A 22,131-nucleotide genomic window follows, 5' to 3' on the forward strand; every position below is an offset into this window, starting at 1 on the left:
CAGAACGAACATCCAGGCTACGTGCCTGGAGTCCGTCTGCAGCCCTGCATGCCCTGGCTGGTCCCCATTCACACACCAGCACACTTCTGCTCTCACCCTGTCAAACTCCGCATCGGACTCCCCGAGCTTCATCCACTTGTGCTTGCAGATCTGTTCCATTGAGAGCCGCTTACTGGGGTCCAGGACCAGCATGTGGCGGATCAGATGTTCACATTCTGCATGGGAACACAAAGAGACCGAGTAACCCACAGTGAGGGACGAGACTGCTGCAAAAGGCAGCTTTGCACTGCAATGGCAAAAGCTCCTTTCTCTTTCAAACCAACACACACTTCTCTGTAGGAAGCCATTCATACACAGCAGAATATTGCTCCTCCTTCTGTACATCCACACCCATTCAGTCCTCGGCATACAACTCTGCTGCAGACATCCGATGCTATGTGCAGGCAGCTATTAAGGACAAGGAACGTAGCTGTTTCCAGACAGACCTAAACCAGATTTATGCTCAAAGTTAATGAGACTCCGAGTGTCACTGAACACCCACAGCCTCCTGGCTGAGCACCAGTCTATACTGGCTACTGGAGTATAAAAGTCTCTCTCAAGAAACCTCCGTAGTTTCTCCCTTTCCAAAGCAGGAGCATCTCCCGCTTTCCGAGCTGCGAAGGGCAAGGCAGCTCACACAGCTGAGTGTCTAACGCTGTTAGAACTGCTGCACATTACAGCACCCTCTTCCAAAGCCTGTTCTCACTGGCTGCATGTTCAAGTCTCATTTGAAATTAAATTTGGTGCAAGGTTTTATTGCCAACACATCTTTAGGTCAGTATGTCCCTTTCACCTATAAACCAAAAGAAATCATGCAGGATTTCCCCACGCTAAGAAGAAAGAAGCTGCCCAAGCCGAAGGGGCCTTGTGCTGTCGGCGGGTGCCCCTAGGTGGCACGCTGTGACCCTGTCCCTCCCTGCCCTGGTGACACGCCGGCCAGGGCTGTGACTCGCAGTTCAGGGTGCAAGGGCAAACCGCAGCAGCCATCCATCAGGCTGCCAGCGCAGTCCCGGCTCGGCTCGCTGCAGGAACACACCTCTCCCAGGCAACTTCCGCAGAATAACAAGCAGCAGCACCACACTTCACCTAAGCTCAGAGCATATAAATCTGACGAAAAGTTCAGCTTGGAACCAGAGAAGCGTGTGTCTCTTACGTTCCTGTTCAATTTTCTACTTAAGGGGGCTATAAAACATGAGCTAGGATCCTCCGAACACAGAAGACATTGCCCACTCAGCAGCAGCATAGGACACAGGGCAAAAAGAGCTCTTGGCTTGCTGCTTGCCACGGATTTCAACATTTTCTCTATTTGTTTTTTCTTTTTGTCAATGATTACAAACCTGCATAAACTATAGCTATCAACCTGAGGTGGAAACAGAGACAGCACATCTAGAAAAAATTTAATACATTAAGCTACCTTGATCTGGAGGAATAAAAGGTAAGGTTTTGCCCAACGCATTCAACACTCAGCGCTGCATCTTTCTCAGAACTCGTGTATCTACGGAAGAGCTCCAGCACACCGCAATAAACATCCCATCCTCACCAGTGCTGAAGGTATCAGCTATCTGCAGCAGCTGATGGCAATTAAGTGTTTAAAGGCAAAGTATCTCCAACATCTCAGCAAAGACCTCATCAAGGTATCGTTTTCAATTGCTAACAGAGTACCACAGCTCTGCTACAGCGCTGTGCGATGTTGTGAATGACTACTCTCCACCATATTATGTGCATCTTAAAGTGGGGGGCTGTTGAGGCTTTCCCCAGTTTTGGATGGGATCTAAGCTTACTTCAAAAAAACCAAAAACAAAAAAACAAAAAAACAAACAAAAAAGCAAACAACCAAACAAAGAAAAATCAAACCACCCTCCCCCAAAACAACAACAACAAACAAACAAAAACCCACACAACACCGCCTCCCCCCAAAACCCCACCACATTTCAGCAAGCATTTTCTGTATGAACAGAACCTTTTCTTCCAATAAGCAAGCAGGTAAGGAAGCTCTCAGCTGGGTCACTCCACACAGGCCATGCTAGCCCACGCTAAATTATTCTTTATCTGAGAGCTTCCAGCCAAGAAATCCTACATATGACTCGTTGTACAGAGGGGCTGGTTTTATTAGAGAAGTAACCACACTTTTCAGAACCGTAAGATTTACTGATGAAATATTTAAAGACATTTTTGCAGAACCAGGATACAGACATTTGCTTGTAATAGGGCTATTGCTGGAAATTAAGTTTTGTCACTTAAAATCATCTGCCATAATACTGTAATAAAATGTCTTGCTTAAGGCAGGTATGGTGAAAGGCTCTATACTCCTAAATCACTGTTCCATATTCCATTTTCTCACTTCCCAAAATTTAGTAAAAGTGTATCTTTGCTAGCACATTGCTATGGTTTATATAGTTACATACACAAAAGCTGAGACTTCAAATAAGAATATCTGGGCTTCTGAAGTCTAGGTTCAGAAATCATTTTAGCTTATGTTACAAAGCACTATCCAACTGACAGAGCTTCCCGGCATATCACTTACCTGGCATATAAATCAACTGGTATATTAAAGTTTAGGTATGCCAAGAAAAGTCAAAGCAGAAAGGCAACCAGTGCCCGCCGAGTGCTGCGGGCACATCGCAGCGAGCAACGCGCCTTACCTGTGGACATAAAAAATGGAATGCGAAACTTCCCGCTGAGCACCCTCGCGCGCAGATTCTGCAGCGTGCTCCCGTCGAAGGGCAGAGCGCCGCAAACCAGCACGTACAGGACCACGCCGAGACTCTGCGTCCAAAACAAAGGTCACATCAGCAACACAGGGAGAGACTGGGACGCTGCAACTAGCGGTAGTAAGTGCAGTTTAAAAAAACCGCAAATCCCATTGGAAAGGACCTTGCTGAGGTCTCGGATCCAGGCCAGTCTAATTCCTTCTTCAAATTTCAGCTCAATTTAGGGTTGCTTTCAAGCCTCAAAATCCAGTGGTTAAAAAGGCCTACAGTCCCAAGCGCCCCTCTAGGCAGCCCAGTGCCACCATGACAGCGGACCGGGCCATGTCCACGCGCAGACTAAGAACGTGAACCTCAACAGTCCCACATGGGAACGAATTCAGCATCTAAAGGCAGGACTATATCGTGTCAAAGCAGGCTTTACTTCGCGCAGCCAGTACCATAAGGGAGGCTGTCTCGAGTCTCTCTGCTAAAGTGCTCTCTGCAAAAGCCTTTGAGAACAAAACACTAAGTTGCAGCTTCCAGCTATACGAGATCGAGCTCCACAGCAGTTGGAAATGACCCATTCAACAGCAACACTGAAGTGCACCGTATTTTTAAGACACTGAATTAAAATGCATTTCAGGGCTGCTAAAATTTTAAGCACGATGCCTCACAGTAAGAGAAGGATGTGACGTAGTAGCCTGAATAAAATATTTTATGCATTTCTTTGAAAAACTTTTTCTCTGCGTACCAGGGACTTCTCTCCGAGACATGTATAGGTACTCAGGAAGCAAAGCCAAACAGAGGGGGGTAAAAAGTAAATAAATAAAACACAAGAAAAAGAGGTTCATCACATACCCAAATGTCAACCTTTGGGCCATCATACTCCTTTCCTTCAAAGAGCTCTGGAGCAGCATAGGGAGGACTCCCACACCAGGTTTTAAGCAGCTGACCAGGCGTGAAGATGTTACTGAACCCAAAATCTGAAAGAATAAAGAGATAAAGAGAACTGATTAGAGGAATATATGATCCACTCCAACTGCTGTAAACAAATGATATTTAAATAAATTGCTGAGTCTAGTAAGGTCACGTATAACCCCACAATGGATAACTGTTATGCAGACATCAGAAAAACAGAGCACAAAAGATGCAAGGAGACTAAGAGCAAAGCTGAAACCACCCAGAAAATTTGCAGCTTTGCTCCCTCAGTACTGGGAAAAAGAACAAAGAGTATTAGCAGCTGCGTAACTGCTTCGTACAATACAAAACGCACCTCATTTAAGCCACCTTCAGCAAAATAACTGAACTTAGACCTGCTTCACATGCTACAACTACACTGCTCTGGCTTAACAGAACACAAAGACGTTTCCAAAAGGTTGCGCTTCGCTTTTCAGATGCAGGTGACTCTCCTGGGCTGGAGTCTATCTATCTACTAGCAATCAGACCAGCCAGGGTTGCTGCAGTTCAGATGAAAAGCTTGAAACTAGGCTTCCAATTTACATTCAAAAGATCCCACATAAATCTTTTATGTTAATTTCCAACCTTCACCTTCTCCGACAGCAGTTTCACAATTTCATTATGAACAGGGCAGCTGCCAGCAAAGACAGAACGCAGACGAAGGAAAAAAGAACAGGAAACTTTCATTTATTTTCCAGAAAGCACCACATGAACTGGAAACTTCGACTATGGTGGACAGCCCTACAAACCAAGTCAAATCATTCACCAGCAGCGAATAATAAATCCTGAAACAGAAATTAAGAGAAAGGTCTTCACTTTATGGGTAGTCAACCATAGCTTCCGTAGGCACTAATGACACTCTCTACTAATTAACCTGCCACCCCCGTGCATACAGCTGAGACTTGTACTGGAAAGATGGCAAAGAAACAGAAGACCGGATTCAGCCGATAACATTCAGCTACACTGAAAGAACTGCGCTTCAGAGAAGCAAGCTTTTTCTTATAAAAAGAAAGGAATGCTCATTAACCATTTCTTTCTTTTCCACCTTAATTGGAAAAAAAAAAAAAAAAAAAAAAAACCCCACAGTAAGAGAGAAGCATTTACATGTCCCATAAACAGTCTCCTTAGGAGCAAGTTCTGTCCAAAGCAGCCATGCCACAACGGTTATTTGCAGATTGCTTTGCCTGTGAATGTTTATGCTAGAAACGTGCCAGGAGGGTGAATGACGTTAATGCGTGCTGACCGGGACCCACGGCAGCAAGTGCCTTTCTCATAGCATTTGCATGAGTAGCAGATCATCACGTCAGGCTCGCGTGAGAAATGATGGAAAACGGGGAAGACAGAGAGGAAATACTCGCTTTGCAAATTCTGATTAAACCAAAAGGCATCACAGCAAAAAAACAAAGCCAAAACCCACTGCTGATAGCAGTACTGCTCCACAGCGTGAGAATAACTGCATAGTGCGGGCTCCTGGCTGCAGTCTCCGCTCTCCACGCAGCGTTCCCCAGGACCTAACCTAAGCCGCTATCCTCTTCCCTTTCAAATGGCTTCTGCAGAAATCGGCACGCTGCCTCGGCACAGCTAGTCACAGCGGGCTGCAGCTACAGCAGCTCGCGATAACTCAAAACGCAGAAGGTAGGTTTGCTTTATCCTTTCATAGGGAGTAAAAGTCCCAGTACAGAGCTTCCCTCCGTGGAGAGCATCTAACACCGCGTTCCTGCCGAAATACCCGGAGTATACAGAATGCCGTTCGAACCCTATCTTAAAAGGGTGCTCAGAGATGGGGGTATATTACCATCTCGGTTAATCTTACCATCTCTGGTAAATACACATTCACCAAGGTAAATTTACCTTTCCACATTTCCTTTCAATGTGTGTCCTTTAAAAGCATCACAATATCAAAACCAGGCACTTAAACACCCTTTGCGTTTTTACTGCTGGAAGTCAAATAAATTGTCTCAACTTCCAAAGCACAAGAACAGTCAGCTTTCGGAGGACTAATTCATGGAAATAGCACACAGCTGCACATTTGTCATCTCCACCTCTGCAAGCTTTTGAATTACTCTCTCACATTTGAAGTGGGATGTTTAACGTGTACCTGAATTACGACTACCAGCACAAGCAGTAGAAACTACAGCTCTAAATATACTTCCGCCTTCTAATGGCACAGCATTTGTAGTCAAGTTTACATGTAAACACTCTTTCCAACTGTGCAAGAACAAGTCAGAATTTTGGTACTTTGCAATTCAGTGCTATTTTGAGCAAACTACTCTAGTTTAGTCTTTCTTACCTATCCTTTGATTGTACGCACTCTGGGAGGCTTTGCAGAGCGGCGGGAGCCACCCACGTTTCCAAGGAGCTAATACCGCACCTTGTCTTTTTACGGTTGTGGTTCTAGCAGACTTTCAATGGGTGTTTAACTGCCTAGTAATCCCGTCTGACACGCACAGAACTGCTCGCGGGAGCAGGGAGAAGGGAAAGCTCGGTACCGCTGCCGGGGCTCTGATGGACCCAGGTATTGCTTACGGTACAAAAACTCACCCACTGCTAGTAAGAGCACACTGTCAGGAGAGGGTAAAGGACAAGACGACAGTTTATATTGCACCGCACTAGAATTTGGAAATGGGAACGACACAAACATGACAGAGACACTGAAGTTATGTGACAGGAAAAGGATTTCACAGCAAAAATCTTAGAGAAAAAAAACGTACTGCCTCTGCCAGCACTGGGACAGGCAGAACCACCCCCTGCACAACAGCGCACAGCTCCCCGGTCAGCCGGGACACCTGGGTGCCCGTGGTTCTTGGCCGACAACCCTGTAAGGTACAGCACCAAGTCTGAGCTCGGCAAGGGACGGGAGCCGCGCGCCCGCCAGCTGCCTGGGACGGACACCCGCCAGCTGCCTCGCGCAGCCCTCTGCCAGGCTTCAAAGCTGCGCGAGACTGGCTGTCTTTGAAACTTTACCCCTCTCACACATCGGGCTGAAATTAGCCCGCAGGTTCACAGCTTTTCTGGACGCGGATAGGAGATGGGCAGGCAGAGCCACCGCCCCGGCTCTCTCCTTCAGAAACCGTGCTAAAAAGGCAGAGACGCTGCAAACGTGTAGGTATTCAACCAGCAGATCCTGGAAGCACCGACACTCACCCTACAGCTTCCCCGGATTTTAGAACAAAGCATCTCACGGTAAAGAGCTGCTGCTTCACCCAGCACACCAGACCCCACCGTGATTCAGATGTCTCGTATCTGCAGGAACCTAGAACCAGACGGCTCTGGTTTATGCAAAGCACTGCTCAAAGACTGGAAACAGTTTTCCAAAACCCACCTGTGCCTAATGGACTGAGGTCAAGTGTGGTGAAAACGGCAGTTTTTAAAAACCAAAACAGAATATACATGCGGGGGAGGTTTTGAAAAACCAAAAGTTTTTTTTAAAAAAGAACTCCACCCAAAAACAAAGTATTATTTAAATAAGCATTCTTAAAAACTGCGAGAGTCACTACACTCCAGGCAAAGACTTACAAATCCAAAGCACCCAGGGAGCAAGCAGGTCTCATTTCCCAAACAGATGCAAAGGGAAAAAAGGCAGTTTTAAAGAGCATGCTAAAGCTCGTGATGATTTGAGACAGCAACAACATCTAAAAGAGACATCTCTAACTGCAGAAAAGTGGAGAGCCAGTTCAACAAGTGACACCAAAAATCAAAGTCCTAATAAGCCAAAGGAAAACTCCGTAATAGACCATTCTCATATGAGCCCATTAGCACCAGTACAACAGGGACTCTGGTGACAGAGTGAGTGTGCTCTTGCAAACAAATGCAAAGCAATGCACAGACTGGATTCCTCTCTGAAACCGTATCCTAGGAAGGCCTGCGTACTTCGCAGTAATCTCAACTCCTGGCTGAACTTTCGGACTGGGAGCACAAGGGAACACAGTGTCAGAAGCGACTGACTCAGACTTTGAGAAGGGACACTGGAGAAAAAGCACCCATGGGAGTGATGAAAGCTAGGGTAACAGCATTTCTGTGTGACTGCTTACAGGAGAACCCTAGAGTCACAACAGACCAAAAAGCCTAACTCTTCTGGATACCTGCAAGCGAGATCAGCAGTTACAAGACTGCTACAATATACTGCTAAGTGACAATTACTTAACTAATGCTGAATAAAAAAGAGATGCAAAGCTACAACGGAAGGTCAGCTGGAGATCAGTAGTAACGCGCTAGGAAATCTGCACTGGCCGGAGTCTGGAAGTTCTGCAAAACTCCAAAAGCTGCAGGCATTATAGACGGTGCTAAACACTGTGCAGGCACATATCAGCGGCATTAGCAGGCAGGCACCACCCTGCCTGCTACAGAGCTGCACGTGAAGTGAGAAAGCAGTCGTGCAGAAAAGTCATTCACTTGCTTTCTCTGTACTGTGCATGCCATGCAATATAGCATAGCACTTAGAGGAGGGGGACTCATAGCAAAATATCAGGACTTCTTTCCCAAGTCTGGGAAGGTATGGAGAATTATTACATGTCCTTTAGCAGTATTTCATACCCAAAAGAACCACATAGTTTTAGTCCCAGGCTCTATTCTGGGTGTTTGAGATTATATAAGGGCTTATTGTGGCTCACCGGGCTACTTGCATTAGTGCTACTCAATGGAAAACGGTAACCAGATCTACCACGTGGAGCTCTCAGAAGACACGCTGGACGTTCAGCTGATGGAAGCTGTATATCTACTTAAAGCCGTATTGAAAAGGTTTGAGTTAGACACTGTTAACAGGTTTGGGAAAGAAGGTTTTGTTGATCCGCCATGCTGTGCCAGGGCTTTTTGCATTTCTGTAGCATTTATTCTGGGAGGTCTAGTGTGAGAGAGATCAGTTCCTATCTTCTTTTTTTTTTTTTTTTTCTTCTCTTCCTCTCCTGAAACAATGGAAGAACTGGTGTCAAGTTATAATTGATGAGTTATAGGGACAAAACTTGATACTTGGAAAATCCTATGCTGTAAATCAGCTTTTCCAGGCTACATGTCAAATCACTACTCTATCTTCCTGCCAAGTAAAACACTACCACCACATGGGTGGGAACTATCTTCTAGAGTCCATTCTGGGAGTAGAGATTTGGAAGGAAAATAGTTTCCAACTTCCTTAGGTTAAAAAAAGTTTCCACAATTTTCAAACATTCACGTAACTCGTCAGCATGCTCATGTGGACATCTCTTTAGGAAGTCCAGCTGTAGTCCACCTTCTACCTGGGTTAGTTCTGAAGGGTTTTTTTTTGTTTTTAATTTGCTAGAGAAACAACACAGATTAGGTTTTTTCCCATTAATACCAGATGGCCTCAAATCATTAGTACATATGTTCACATGCAACAGATATCAGAGAGTGTTGCTTATGAAGCCTTCCTGAACAACCTTTCCTGTAGGGATTCCACTCTCTGCCGCTAACCCCTGTCGCTGTTTCAGCACAGTAGGTTCGTACAGGCGCTTGCTGCCATCCCACTTCAGTATCAATGCTCTTATCCACTTGTAGGAAGTGAGTCTTACTGACTGGTAAAAACGAGATGTTTTCTCCGCATCTTCAGTACGTTTCCCTTTCAGTGACAGTACGCAGCACGGTTCTAGGCAGGGCATGCTGTGTGGTCTGCAGCTGGCCAAGAAACGCACTTACAGTGCAAGGCAGCGCAGGTTCACTTAAAACACATGAAACACCTAAGGACCTCTCAAATCCTTCAACTGCGACGTGTCTCAGTCATCTTCTCAGAGAAGAACAAAGAAGAGGTTAGCATCCTTGCACTGAAGCAAATCAGGATGCGATTTATGCTAGTAAGTGTCCAGAGGAAGATTCATCGAGTCCTTCACTCCTTGCTATTCCCTCCCAATTCTTTCCATGAAAATCCAAAAATGACAATAAGAAAAGCCTAAGTAATTACTCATCGCTTTACCAGAAAAATAAAATGCTAAAATCTAATGTATTATAGAGAACAAAAACAAGTATCAGGGAGGTAAAGAATGGACTCATTCACCACAGGATATTAATCATACATCCCACCACAGCAGCACCGGCACCGCACTCTGCCACAAAGCTAGTAGGTGGCTTTGGAGCCTCCTAAGAGAGGAGGTAACAAAGTGCTTTCCCAAAAGCTCTGCTGTGAAACAGGCTCTGCTAGACTTAAGAACATAAGTATTAGCCATTCCAAAGCAAAAGCCCATGAAAGGAGATGACCAAGGGAGTATTAAATCTCTTTTTGTTTCAGTCAGTTATTGTAAAATCCCACAGAGCCTAACGAAGCCCAGTCTAGTTAGTACTTCGCAGACAGAGCTAGACAGCCTAGACGCGCGTCCCCTAGGAGCGCAGACACGCAGGCCTGTGCCAGGTCGGTCTAGGAACTGCCCAGGATGCAGGCTTCTTGGAAGGGCAGTTATTAGCAAAAAAGGACCTGTACCGTCTGGCAAAGCGCTAGGCATAGACTGTAAGGGCCTGTTTTATAGTAACGTCAGCTCTTCCCCGTGCTGAATAAAATGCCCAAAGCGCTGGGGAGAAACAGTAAAACAACACCAAGACTGCTGTTCCCCCTTCACTTCTCTACCATCAACTTTGTCATCCTTACTTTGCCATTCTTTCTCTCTTACTTAAGCTGACCTGCTTCAGAGAAATCCTAAACTGGCAGCAGGACTCACAGCAAGGCCAATTTTTAGTATTTGTCTTGCCCATTATCTGGTGCATTGAAAATCTGCAGCATCTATACCCCCAAATCTACATACAACATCAAACCTGCTTTTCTTTCTTTATTTTGCACTACTTTAAGGGAGATATAAATCACCTCGCTACAACCTGTCGGTGTCAGCTCTGGGCAGCAGGCCACACAGAAATCCAAAGCTTCCTTTAGCTGCACCGCGTTTCCTTCTTTCTGAATACCTGGAAGCAGCCAATGCCTACATTTATCAACTTCTGAAAGCAGCTGCCTTCCTCCCACACTGCTAGTCTTAGCTCACCTGCTATTTTGATGTTAAGGTTAGCATCCAAAAGTAGATTTTCTGCCTTCAAATCTCTGTGAACTATGTTACGACAGTGACAAAAGTTGACAGCAGCCACTATTTGCTTGAACTTTCTCCGAGCTTCCTTCTCTGCCATGCGTCCGTGAGCTACCAAGTGATCTGTAAGGAACAAAGTAAAGAACAAAGTGGTTACTCCCACAGGGAATGCGGCCAGGATACGGGCTTCTCGCGCGCTTGTAGCAAATGATGCAGACACGAGGAGAGGCAGGTACTGCTGTGTTTTCCAGGCTCCTACTGGGATCACGTCACCTGCTTTCACGTACACGCACGCACACAAAGAAGGAAGGAGAGGACAGGCCATCCAGCCCATGTCACAGTGCTCTGGGGTCAATTCCTGACTAGCTGATCGCAAAGGATTTAAGGCCTGAAGCTACGCTGGAAAGGACTCCCGTGTACGGCCACGGTCCTCAGTCACTCGGCCACAGCCGACTGTTGTTCAGGCTGCCTCCAAGCCAAGTGAAAGGCTTCAGAATTACACACCTTCCTTTATGCAGGGAACAGCTGGAACAGCTGGCTGGAAAATGAGAACTGTGTTTTGTGATGAGTCCAATGTGTTAAAATCTTTTTCAGCCTTTTCCTTAAGCAAAATACTGAGCCTCATAGCATACTATCTAGGCAGTGAAAGGTGACAGTTCACAGCCACACGCCATCCTAGCCTCCCCTCTGTTTTTTGGAGAGGAGTTTTAGTCTTTGGCACCTCACCCTTGGCATTATAGCTAAAGCACGTTACAGTTGCAGAAAGTATTTAAAATCATCCTGCTTCAGAGTCAAAGAGAGTCATTACTAGATCAGGGTGAAGTGCTAGTAAGCTCAGCAGCGTTTATGGCAGCCCTGCTCCAGTAGCATTTTTACATTTACTTCTGACACTCACTGTAGTTGCTTCTAGCAGACACAGGGCACTCTACAAAGTACACCGTGGTGAGATCCACTCTAGATGTTCCTAAAGCTCCCATTATAAATGCTGCATATCAGTACAAAAGTGCAGTTTCAGGAACGTTTTTACTTCTGCAATGCAACAAAAGGAAATCATCACACACACTTCAACACGTGCAGGAATTCTTAACACTTACACTCAGTCTCTTGCTATTTGCTACTGTTTTGGTGCAAAAAATGTATCTGCAATAGAACGGCATTTTTTTCTGTAACGCATTGTTATAAAAATGAAACTTACCTCTGCGAAGGAAACCCAAAGCTCTAAAATACATTGCTGAAAATCTGTATTCTCACTCAAATGTCCTATCTGCTGCCAGCTAGGCTTTCCTTGAAAGCCATCCTTTCAAACATGGACATGACAAGCCTCCACCTGACTTAGCAGGTCACAAAGGAAGGTGTAAAACAGCAATCCAACTTAAACAAATCCATTTCAAACTTGAAAGCACTAGATTAGTAAAAATAAGGCTTCTTAAAAAAAACCAAAAAAAATAAAGACTTGGTTGAAGAGGAACCATTTCAAACTCCTCAGCAGGTCTCAGATCTTGCAGAGGCCACTTCAGCTGCCAAACACTTTCAGTGTCAAAGGCTTAGCAAACTACTATTCATACTTTCCTGCAAGTTAGGATGAAAAGGCTGGAGACAGGCAGTAAAAAAATGGGACAGGAAGGAGGAGGAGAACACACCCCTCCCCTGAAGCACAATCAGCACAGGCAACAAAGCTGTACCAGGAGTCTCTTGTCCCTGGCAATGAGATGGGATTTGCTTTAGCATGAAAAAAACGAAACAAAAGAGAGTCATTGGCAGTTGAATTATTAAATACAACTATCACACTTTCTTAATCTCTCTCTGCTCCATAAGCAAACCTCTAGCTAAAACTGACGTAGCATGGTAACAGACATCGCTAGGAACCGGAATTTGTGAGATTATGAAGTTGAGGGACAGGGTTACAAAAAAAAAAAAAAAAAAAAAAAAAAAAAAAAGCAGGCGAAACCTGTCAGGCGTCCTGGAGATCCCACAGTAACCACATACCCTGACCCACGTGCAAGGCTGGGAGGGTGGCCAAGTTTCCCTAACGTGCAGGAAGGACTTCAGAGAGAGGAGAGGACCCTCTCTGAGGTCCTCAGACTCGGTCAGACCCTCTCTTCTCTAATAGAAGCATGTGCTGGAGTGAGTAAGCAGCAGCGCATTTAGTTCATGGGTTTTGTAGATGACAGTGAGATTTTTAAAAACTGGACAGCAGCCACCACCACAAACAGAAAAACCTAGGCTAGAGGTCAATAATCCAGGCTGCCTCCTGAAAGCGGACTCTTGCCACCAAGCGCGAGGAACATCACCGTTTGGGGAGTTAATTCAGCAGCTCTTGTTTGTTAAGCAGACTTCCTCGGGTGAAAGCAATTTGAAAGCCAGGCAGCGAAGCACATATCGCCTGTCCTTCGCCTCCTCCAGGTTAATTACACAGCATCCTGCGCCACCGCGGAGCTGGAAATCAAGTCACAGGGCAAATTAACAGAGGCACCTGCAAACAAAAGCCCAGTAGGTTTCTCCTTCCCTTCCACCTGCATCTCTGCATTTCGTATGACAGGGCAGACATTCAGCTTTACTCAGATGCCTTCGAGACAGCAGCTCTGAAAGAAATCTCCGGGGGATACAGAGATACCTGCAGCACCCGCTCCCTCAAAAGAAAGAAAGAAAGAAAAAAAGAAAAGCAGGGAGGTGGGGGGGGATGAAGGCTTCATATTCATACAGCTACCCCGAAACAGGTGCAAGTCAGCGACCCGCTGTAATGATACCCTGAGAGCCAACTGAAGATCAAATTTAACGTGTGAAGGCCCAACATTACCTCCTTGCCCATCTCACAAGGCTATTACTTCTCAGCTGGGCCACGGATTTGACCTCAAAAGACTTCTAGCTAAAAACAAATCACTTCAGTTTGTTTCACTTCATAAACTCTATTTGGACTGAAGAGAGCTGGATAGAGATATCTATTCTCAAAAATTATGAAAATAAATCACTTCTGAAGGTTTCTCATCAGGTGGCTGTATTTTTCCCAGCCACCCATTAATTAAAATACCTGTGACATAATTGATTTGCAGTAAATACTAATTACCAAAATACATCAAAGCAGTTCTGCTTGCTTCTGATTGAACAGCAACCTGCTTCTCTAGGCTTGACTACTAATGTCGTGCAGGAGCAAAGCTGTTTTTCCAAAAACTTGTCAACTAAGTTTTATTCATCAGAGAAACGTATTCCACGAGCAAATCTGAACCGGGGCCGTGGAAGGTAATCCATCACCAATGCCAGCGTGGCTCTTAATTCACTTGCTAGTAAAAGCCAAACTTACTATCACAAATGGTCCCATCATACTTCACCAAGTCCTGCACATTGTCATAAATCTTTTACTCAGACGAGCTGTGACACCGATGAGCAAAGTTAAGCAAGGGCCTGCTCCAATTTAAATGGCTAGTGATTAATGGACACTAGACTGGTTCCTAACCAAGTCAGGGTCATTCACATTTTTTAATCTTCGAGTCTGGGAACGCAACCTGCTGATGCAGTAAGCACTCCTAAAACAAAGCGCAACATCCCAATCTCTCAGCGTAAAGAAAATATATAAAAACATTCTTTTACGTGTTTCACCACTGCAGGCAAGAAATCAATCCAAGCTATTCCAGCAGGCGCATCTCTGCGAGGCTCTTCTAAGTGTATTTGTGTTCTGTCCAGGTTCAAATATAAAGGACGAAAACATTCAAGGAGGACAGAAATGCACGATTTCTGTCAGAAAACCTCAGAAACGCTCCAGAAAGGGAAAGACACTACTATTGCACTACTGATGTAAGATGACCAAATCGAGTTCTCAAACTGCTCATTTACTTCCTCGGCGCCAGGTCACCAGGAAGCGTCGCTTTAAGGGTCTGACAGCATTAGGGCACCGTACAGAGCGCAACCCGCTGCACGGCTTGCCCTCAGCGGCCTTCCTGCTGCCCGCGCTCCCCTCTTCCCTGCCGGGTTTCCAGCACGACCAGGGCGAGTTCTCGGATCCGTCCCTCGGCACGGGCAGCGAAACGCACCATTTGGTGCGGCGCACGCTGCAGAGCTTTGTTTGCAAAGGCAGCCCGGCCAGATGTCCGCTCGCTCACAAAGCGCCGCTTCCCCTTTCATTAGCCTTGCTTAGACTGCAGAAAAGTCTCTGCAGCTTAGATGTGACATTTCACGTTTAATGAAGAAATCCGGAGCGGAGGCCCGTCCCCAAGCTCTGCACGTAGGCACAGCGTTTGGAGAACGCTGACATTTCTGCACCAGCTCCAGAGGAAGGATAGAAACAATGAAGCTACAGAATACTCCACATACCACCCAGGGCAACTGTATTCCAAAATTAACTATTGCAAGCTTAGTCTGCATAAACCTCTCCTGCGAGGGAGGTTACGGAGATGACCCGAATCTTCAGCTGGGGGACCAGCACACTGGTTTCGAGCACAAACCCAGAAGCACCGACTCCAGCCACTGACTCGCACGCATTAAATGCTTCTGCCAACGCACTCCTCTGAATCTAAGGTGGCGTACAGTTACTCGCTTTCCCGAGAGTAGGGAACGCATGATTTCAAGTCCCTTAAAAACATCAGTCACTGCTCTCCAAAGTCATGTGAAGAACCTCATGCCACTCTCTGCATCACCAAACGAACGGAAAAAGCAGTGAAATCCTACAGAAGAGAAAAAGCATCTCCTGATAAAGGGACAGGAGCGATACACAGCAGCTTCTGCTTCTAACCCCTAGGCAGACTCCTTGCGCTTTTAAGTTGCTTTCTAGATGGACAACAAATGCTACTTCAGCTTCACATCTCTCCCATGTAGTAGTTTAAGCCAAACTTGCAGCGTATTTGGTGACCTTGCGCTCTCAGAAGCGGCCTGACCTCCCAGTGACTGGTACTGCTTTGTTTAACGAGTCTGCACGATCCACACTCAGAGAGCTGATGTCATTAGGAAGCAGAAGTAAACGGGGGAGAACAGCTCGGAGACTGCAGACGTGCCAAGCTTAGCGTCACAGCCGCAGCTCCGGCCACGTCCCCGCGTCCCCAGCCAGGTACCAGACCATCACCGCCACCAGCCTCCCTCCCTGAGGACCCAGAGGGGCCCATCAGCACACACCACGTCACCGAGAGCTCTTTTCTCATACAGCAGCTCAGCGTAAGCTTCTCACGGAGGGCAAGAGCTCCTTTCACAGCGTGTTTACGGTGCTGGAGGGCACCGCAGGCACGGCTCTCGCGCCCGTGCCCTGCTGCAGCCTGGCTCCTCTCCCTTCGCGCGCCAGCGTTCCTCAGCAATTCCATTCAGGATCTGACGGATACTCAGGTCTGCACCAGCGCTGCTCCACTCCAGCTCTCCCCATTGCAGCTCCATTCAGAGCACTTCTCAGGCGCTGTTCCAGATGTGGAATACTACAAGATTTTTTAAACAGGCAAACTCAGCCATGCGATTGCACGGAAGCAGCATCCAACAGGGCCAAAGCAGCTTTCTGGTCTTCTGTAGGGGAGGAGGAGACAGGGAAAACATTTCACAGGACACACAGACAAGACGACACCTCAGCTGCCAAATGAAGCATCACCAGTTCAGCCTCCTGCTGTCAGGACAATTAACTGAAAATTTGGACCAGCCAAGCAGTCCTGGGAAACGTCACCATTTTACAAATTTTGCAACAGAGAAGAAGAGGTCCAGTGGACAAGCGCACTGGATCCAAAGCTACCGGACTAGATTTTCAGGCAATTGCCAATACCTCTATAGCCTGACTTGGAAGCGTCACTATCTCTTCTGGGCTTCAATTAAACTCTATTTAAAAATTAAAAATTACAAAGGTGGTATTACCTTATTAAGATACACCAAGACATACTGATCACAGAAATATATTCTAAGGACTACATACTGGCCAGAAGATAATTTTCTCAAGTTTTCTGAGAATATATGCTAATGAACCAAGTACCTGTATTTTTGTCAATGCGGACTGCAGATCACTTGCAGCATTCATAGTAAACAGCTGAAATCTAAACATCATTTTAGCCTATGTTCTAGTTGACCTCCAAAAAAGGACACTCGAGAGACCTGGAACAAAGAGCATCCTATGTTTAAAAGGAGACATTTATTTGTTCGCAATGTCAAGCCAACAACCCAGCCACATGCAGAACACGCAGAGGGACAAAAATAACAATTTACATTTCACCGCTTAACCTAACAGCACAACCAAAAGCAAGTCTTCTCCCTTATTCCCATGCACTGCTATGCAAACAAAGTGAATTATCAAACCTGTTCCCAATGGCAGATGGATCAAAGACACTAAGAGCACGGCTTAGCCACTAAAGGAGTTATCAGCCCTGCCACAGAGCTGTAAACTCAGATAAACAGGTCTTAAAGCTCTCCTAGCTGCCAAGCAAGGAAAGCCTGCAGAGCTCAAACTAACAAGGGACAAGAAAGTCAAGTGTCCAACACTGCCTGCCATTCTTTAAAGCCTGATCGTTTACAGAAACTATTCTTCTTTCGGCTGAAAACTCCCTCCAATATTCATTCCTCCGTAATAGTTGTAATTGCAAAGTTTAGGCCTCTGAAAGCTTTTTTTCACAGCTTCAGAGAAAACAGCTTAGATTTGCTTCAGACAAAGACTTGCAGTGCACAGAAATGTAATGCAGTAACTCGAAGCATACAAGGTAGTCTTAGATTAAGTGTTCAGCATACAGCAAATCATGGCTGTCAGGCCCCTCGCACACCTTTTGCGGCTCAGCACTACAATTTCACCTTAAAACCTAGGTCATGCAGACACATTATTCTGACAGAATCGAGCAAAACAGATAAGACATTCACCAGTGCCCGGTAACAGCAGCAGATAACATGATGATTAGTGAGATTTTCACTGATGCACCCTTGGCCCTGCGGCAAATTCTGCCTTGCTGTGTATGCGTGCGCATGCGTGCGTGCGTTTGTACAAATTATTCTGCTCAGAGGGCCGCAAGGTGAGAGGCTCAGCTTGAGGACGCTTCGGGGCTGCGAGCACAGCCCCTTTCCAAGCCTGCCTTCCTGCAGACCTTGGCTGAATTACCAACAGAAGTTAAAAGTCACTTTAACGTGGACTAAGTGCAACCTTCTCCCTCCACCAAGAGACACCACTCTTCGCAGTAACAGCACTTTCATGTATGCACCCAGCAGCCATTGCCACAGCTGCTGGGTAAAGGAATTACGCCTTTCTGGCCACATTCACAGCAAGTCCGGCGATTCCTAACAAGTCTGCCATAAAAGCGACGGATATTGAGTTGAAGGAATACTCTGCTAACATTTTATCTTCAGTGACAAGCAAGTTTGAGCATCCCTCCTCCGCACCGCAGCGGAGAAGAGCACACACGGGTCCGAAGCAGGGCCTGCACCGCAACAAGACTTTCGCTCAACCTGAGGGCGTGAGATTCTTCAGCACCAGCGATGCTAACAACTGCAAGGACATATTTCCAAAATGGGTTGCTGCTTCCTCCCAGTGAGCTGCTTCCGCTGCTGGAACAAAGTATTAATGGCCACTCAGGAAGCCCTGCGATCACAAGAAGCTGAGGCTCCGGCTTCCCCCTCGCTGCCCCAAAGCTGCGGCTCGCCGGGCCCCGCGCGGTGCCTGGACACTCTCGGACCACGCTCGCGGAGGCTCAGTCGCCTGGCTACGATCCCTAAGAAAGCCCGGGCTATTACATACCCGGCAGTGTTCGGACTCGCTGCTCCTAGCTATGAACGAGGACGAAACGCTGGGCAGTATAATGCGGCTGAATTTCTAATGAGCCATTCGAATGAGCTGAATTTACTACAGCATAAACTATTTTAGAAAGCAATTAGATTTTCATTTCAACTCATGTACGAGGCTATTTTTGCAACCAACAGAATTCATTCCAACTTTGTATATGAGCCTGCACATAGTTCTGGATTTAAAAAAAGATGCGCTGTCCCTGCCAAACTCAACAGAAGAGAGAGAAAAACTAAGAAGTGGCTTACACTTCTCTGCACTTATCCCCACACAAGCTATATCTCGCAACTGCACTAGCAGCATCTAACACGCATTAAAGTGCTTTTGTTGCAACTACAACTTGCTGCACAACACAAGATGAATTTCATAAGCCTTCAGAATTGTTGAGCACCCAGCACTGTAATTAATTTTTGAGGAAGTAAGTAGAAAACTCGGTTGGATGAACTCAGGTTTTTCACCACTTTCCAAAGATCAGCTGCCACTTGCTTCCTTCAACTGCAACTTTCTCAGACAAAGAAGAATCCAAATAACATGGCCAATGTTGAGAAGCAAAGCATGACATCTAAGCGCAAAGGTACTTAAGAACTGTTACTGGATTACAGTCATTTTGTTCTTAAAGAAACCATTTGGATGCAATTTATATTAGATGGTAGGCACTTGGACGTATGTTTTGTGTTTCTCAAAGGAAATAATAAGGCTGAAAGGCTGTCCAGACTGCGGCAACACTCTGATGTCTCATGTGCTGAGGTCAAAGTAATCCATTCAGCATCTCCGCCTCAAAAACCCATCTGTAAAGCAGGTCACCCACTCGCACCTCAAGGCTCCTACAGAGATATAATCATTGAATCTCTATGAAAGACTTGGCAGTCACTGGATAAAGATCAAAGTAGCACTGTCGCTAGTTCTTGTATCCTCTCTTAACTGAACTAACTGCTTTCCCCCCAAGACAATTCAAACACAGCAGGTATTGCCTGTGATATGTTAGATCTTGTTCCCATAACTCACAGCTTCAAATGAGAAGCCTCGTGATCCCTGAAACAGCCCAGTTAATCCTCTCACTTCCAAAGACGCCGGTATTAAACCAGACCAGATCATTTCACCTCCGATCCAAAGCACTGCTGCTTCGGCACTGAGTTCAGAAGGGAGTTCACGTCTGTGCACAACCAGTCCTCAGAGCAACTTTGTGTGAGATCTGCCCCATATACCTACTCTGAAATGGATATCTGCTTGTGCACATCTTCCAGAAACCAAATGCGAGTAACATTAGGGAAAGAGTTCATCAAGCTTCAGCGCCACAGAGCAGCTTTTATTTGAAAACCAGTGTTTTTCAGCTGAATCTGCCTCTCTCTAACCATATTTGCCTTAATTTGGGCCTATTCTGGCATCACCAAGAGCGTCATCTTTTATTACAACTCAGCCTCTCTCCCAGCAGAGGCAGAAGCACTGCACACTGACACCGCAAGTGAAATTCCTGCAATGACTTAACAGGACAAAAAGGAGAGTACTTCCATTGGGCTGACAGGCCACATGCACCTGTCCTCACGACGGAGCCGAGGGACATCACCAGAGGCAGACTGAAGCCAGCTTGTTTCAAAGCACTGGTTTTCCCAAACAAAGCTCACGAGGATTTTCCCCCTTCTCTGAGGCTCGTAATAGCTAAGCCAGTAAAGACCAATCTTGCAAAATTCTGACTCTGTCACCTGGCACAAAATTCTGATGTGCAAGTAAACTCCTATTTCTATGCGTTTTCTTATTGTTTATTTTATGGCCGTGATCAAGATCAGTTAATTAATCTTGCAGTTGGGCTGCACAGGTATTAGTTTTTCTTTAAAGAACAGCTTCTGTGGTCACAAAAACTCAGACGGAACCTTTTGTTAGCAGACAATTGAATTCAAAATGGATGTAGCTAATAAATGTTAAGATAACATCAGGTACAAAAAAATCAGAAGATATATGGTTTTGAGAATAAAATACTACAGAACAGCAGGACAGCCTGTTTCTTTAAAAGTCACTAACAAATGCCAACATTTCAACTATAGTCAACAAGTTTCACATAACTTGCTGGGAAGTGAAGTTTCCAACACCGCTTTAAAGTGCAACTGGATGACTACTTCCCAACATATTTAAAGTGCAACTGGATGACTACTTCCCAACATATTTAATCCCAAAGTCAGAATAAAAGAAGAGCAGCACCACCTGTCAATGAAACCCAAAGAAGAAACAGAGGTTACAGAAGTCATTTTTCCATCAAGTTGGTATCATTTATTTTTTTTACCCCTTTTGTCAGCGGAAAGTTCTCAGGCTGAAGGGCATCTCTCTGCTGAAACAAGAGAATGGGGCAGCTATTTTCAGTTTACTGTAGTTGACCGAGTACATTATCTGATTAAAGAATGCAATAAATGTACTTACCAAATATTTCCCCTCCACTAGCATACTCTGTCACTAGATAAATCATCCTCTCCGTCTCCATAACCTGGACGCAAGGACAGAAAAGTGACAGATAAGGAGACTGCCTTGTGCACAAGCAAATGAAGCTAATTGAAAAATTTTATACCTTCTAACACGTGCAACTGCTTTCATCAAATTAAAAAAAAAAAAATGTTACTTTCCCATGCTTTACAGACCTATGCAAAGGAATGGACAGGAACTGAGGGAAGCATTTGCTACCTGGTCACGTCCTGTTCCAGGAGCCTGGGAGCCTTTTCAGAGCTGCTGTAACCGAAGTAGCTCACCTTCAAAACTAATCATTGCTCTGCAGAACTAAAACAACCAATGCAATATTGCTGGGGGGGGGGGGACAACACTGGCAGAATCAGTAAGCGACTTTCAAGTGAGTCAAGACCTATTAGCAACAAACTGGAGCTTGGGCTTTCCTTTGGAGCGTCTGCCCGTTTCAGCCAGGTAACACGGTCACACATTTTGAGAGCCTGTTAGGATTTCGGGGACACAGCGCTCCAACGTGCAGAGGCAGCGACTAGATGGGGTTTCTTTAAATGATCCTAGAAACGGCCAGAAGGCTCCACTGCACATCCAGCCTGCTTCACTAGCCCATTAAGATGTAGAAAAATAGGATGTGCCCTCATCTTCAACCTCACCCAAACAAATCAGATACAGCTACGTAACACGGACAAACAGAAGAAGATACTTAAGAATATCAGCCCCTGCCATACCACGACACTCCCAAGCGGGAATTCTGAGGATGTCATTGGGAACTTCAACTAACTGAAGTCCTACTGGGAAGCTGCTAATGCAAAACAAGCCAAGTTGTTGGTAAGCTACTATCAATCCTTCCGAACCGCAAAAGCGGAAAAATTTACCGTGTGATTCACTTTTAGTTATTAACATCAGAGCTCAACCCCCCACCTCAGGTGCCCAGGAACGGGGAGGGGACAGACGAGCCGGCCCTGCGTGCTCCTCGCGAGCGGCAGAGCAAGCCCAGGCGCAGGCACGTGCATGCAGAAGAGACCATGCAAGGAAAGCGGTCGGTGGGGAAGAGGGAGAAAAAGAAAATGCTATGAAGAAAAGCAGCAGGAGCAGCCGCTTTTCCAAAGTAAAGCAAAAGTTCCCCTGGTGCGACTACCAGTTAACTACAGGGAGCAAAAGAGGACGAGGCAGGAGAGAAGGGCTGAGCGGCGACTGGTGAGCGTGCAGGTGTCTACGTGTGCATAAAGTAGGAGAGAGCTTGAAGAGGAAGACAGCAAAGGGCTTAATTTCAAAAGGT

At 45.9% G+C, this 22,131-nt stretch overlaps 1 protein-coding gene across 7 annotated transcripts in view; it reads right to left on the reverse strand.

Moving 5' to 3' along the window:
• The window catches only part of SIK3 (SIK family kinase 3), a 104,724-nt gene that overhangs the window by 22,473 nt on the left and 60,120 nt on the right, over positions 1-22,131 (reverse strand). For 6 of the 7 annotated variants that reach the window (XM_064524178.1, XM_064524177.1, XM_064524176.1 and 3 more), the window contains exons 3-7: positions 20,820-20,883; positions 10,658-10,819; positions 3,588-3,712; positions 2,682-2,805; positions 97-215 (exon numbers count right to left, since the gene is read on the reverse strand). In XM_064524178.1, coding sequence (XP_064380248.1) covers positions 97-215; positions 2,682-2,805; positions 3,588-3,712; positions 10,658-10,819; positions 20,820-20,883 — 594 coding nt within the window. The remainder of the gene's footprint in view (positions 1-96; positions 216-2,681; positions 2,806-3,587; positions 3,713-10,657; positions 10,820-20,819; positions 20,884-22,131) is intronic. The other variant, XM_064524179.1, reaches the window with a different exon arrangement.

The sequence above is a fragment of the Dromaius novaehollandiae genome, chromosome 21 (assembly GCF_036370855.1).
Source record: "Dromaius novaehollandiae isolate bDroNov1 chromosome 21, bDroNov1.hap1, whole genome shotgun sequence".
Lineage (NCBI taxonomy): Eukaryota > Metazoa > Chordata > Aves > Casuariiformes > Dromaiidae > Dromaius > Dromaius novaehollandiae.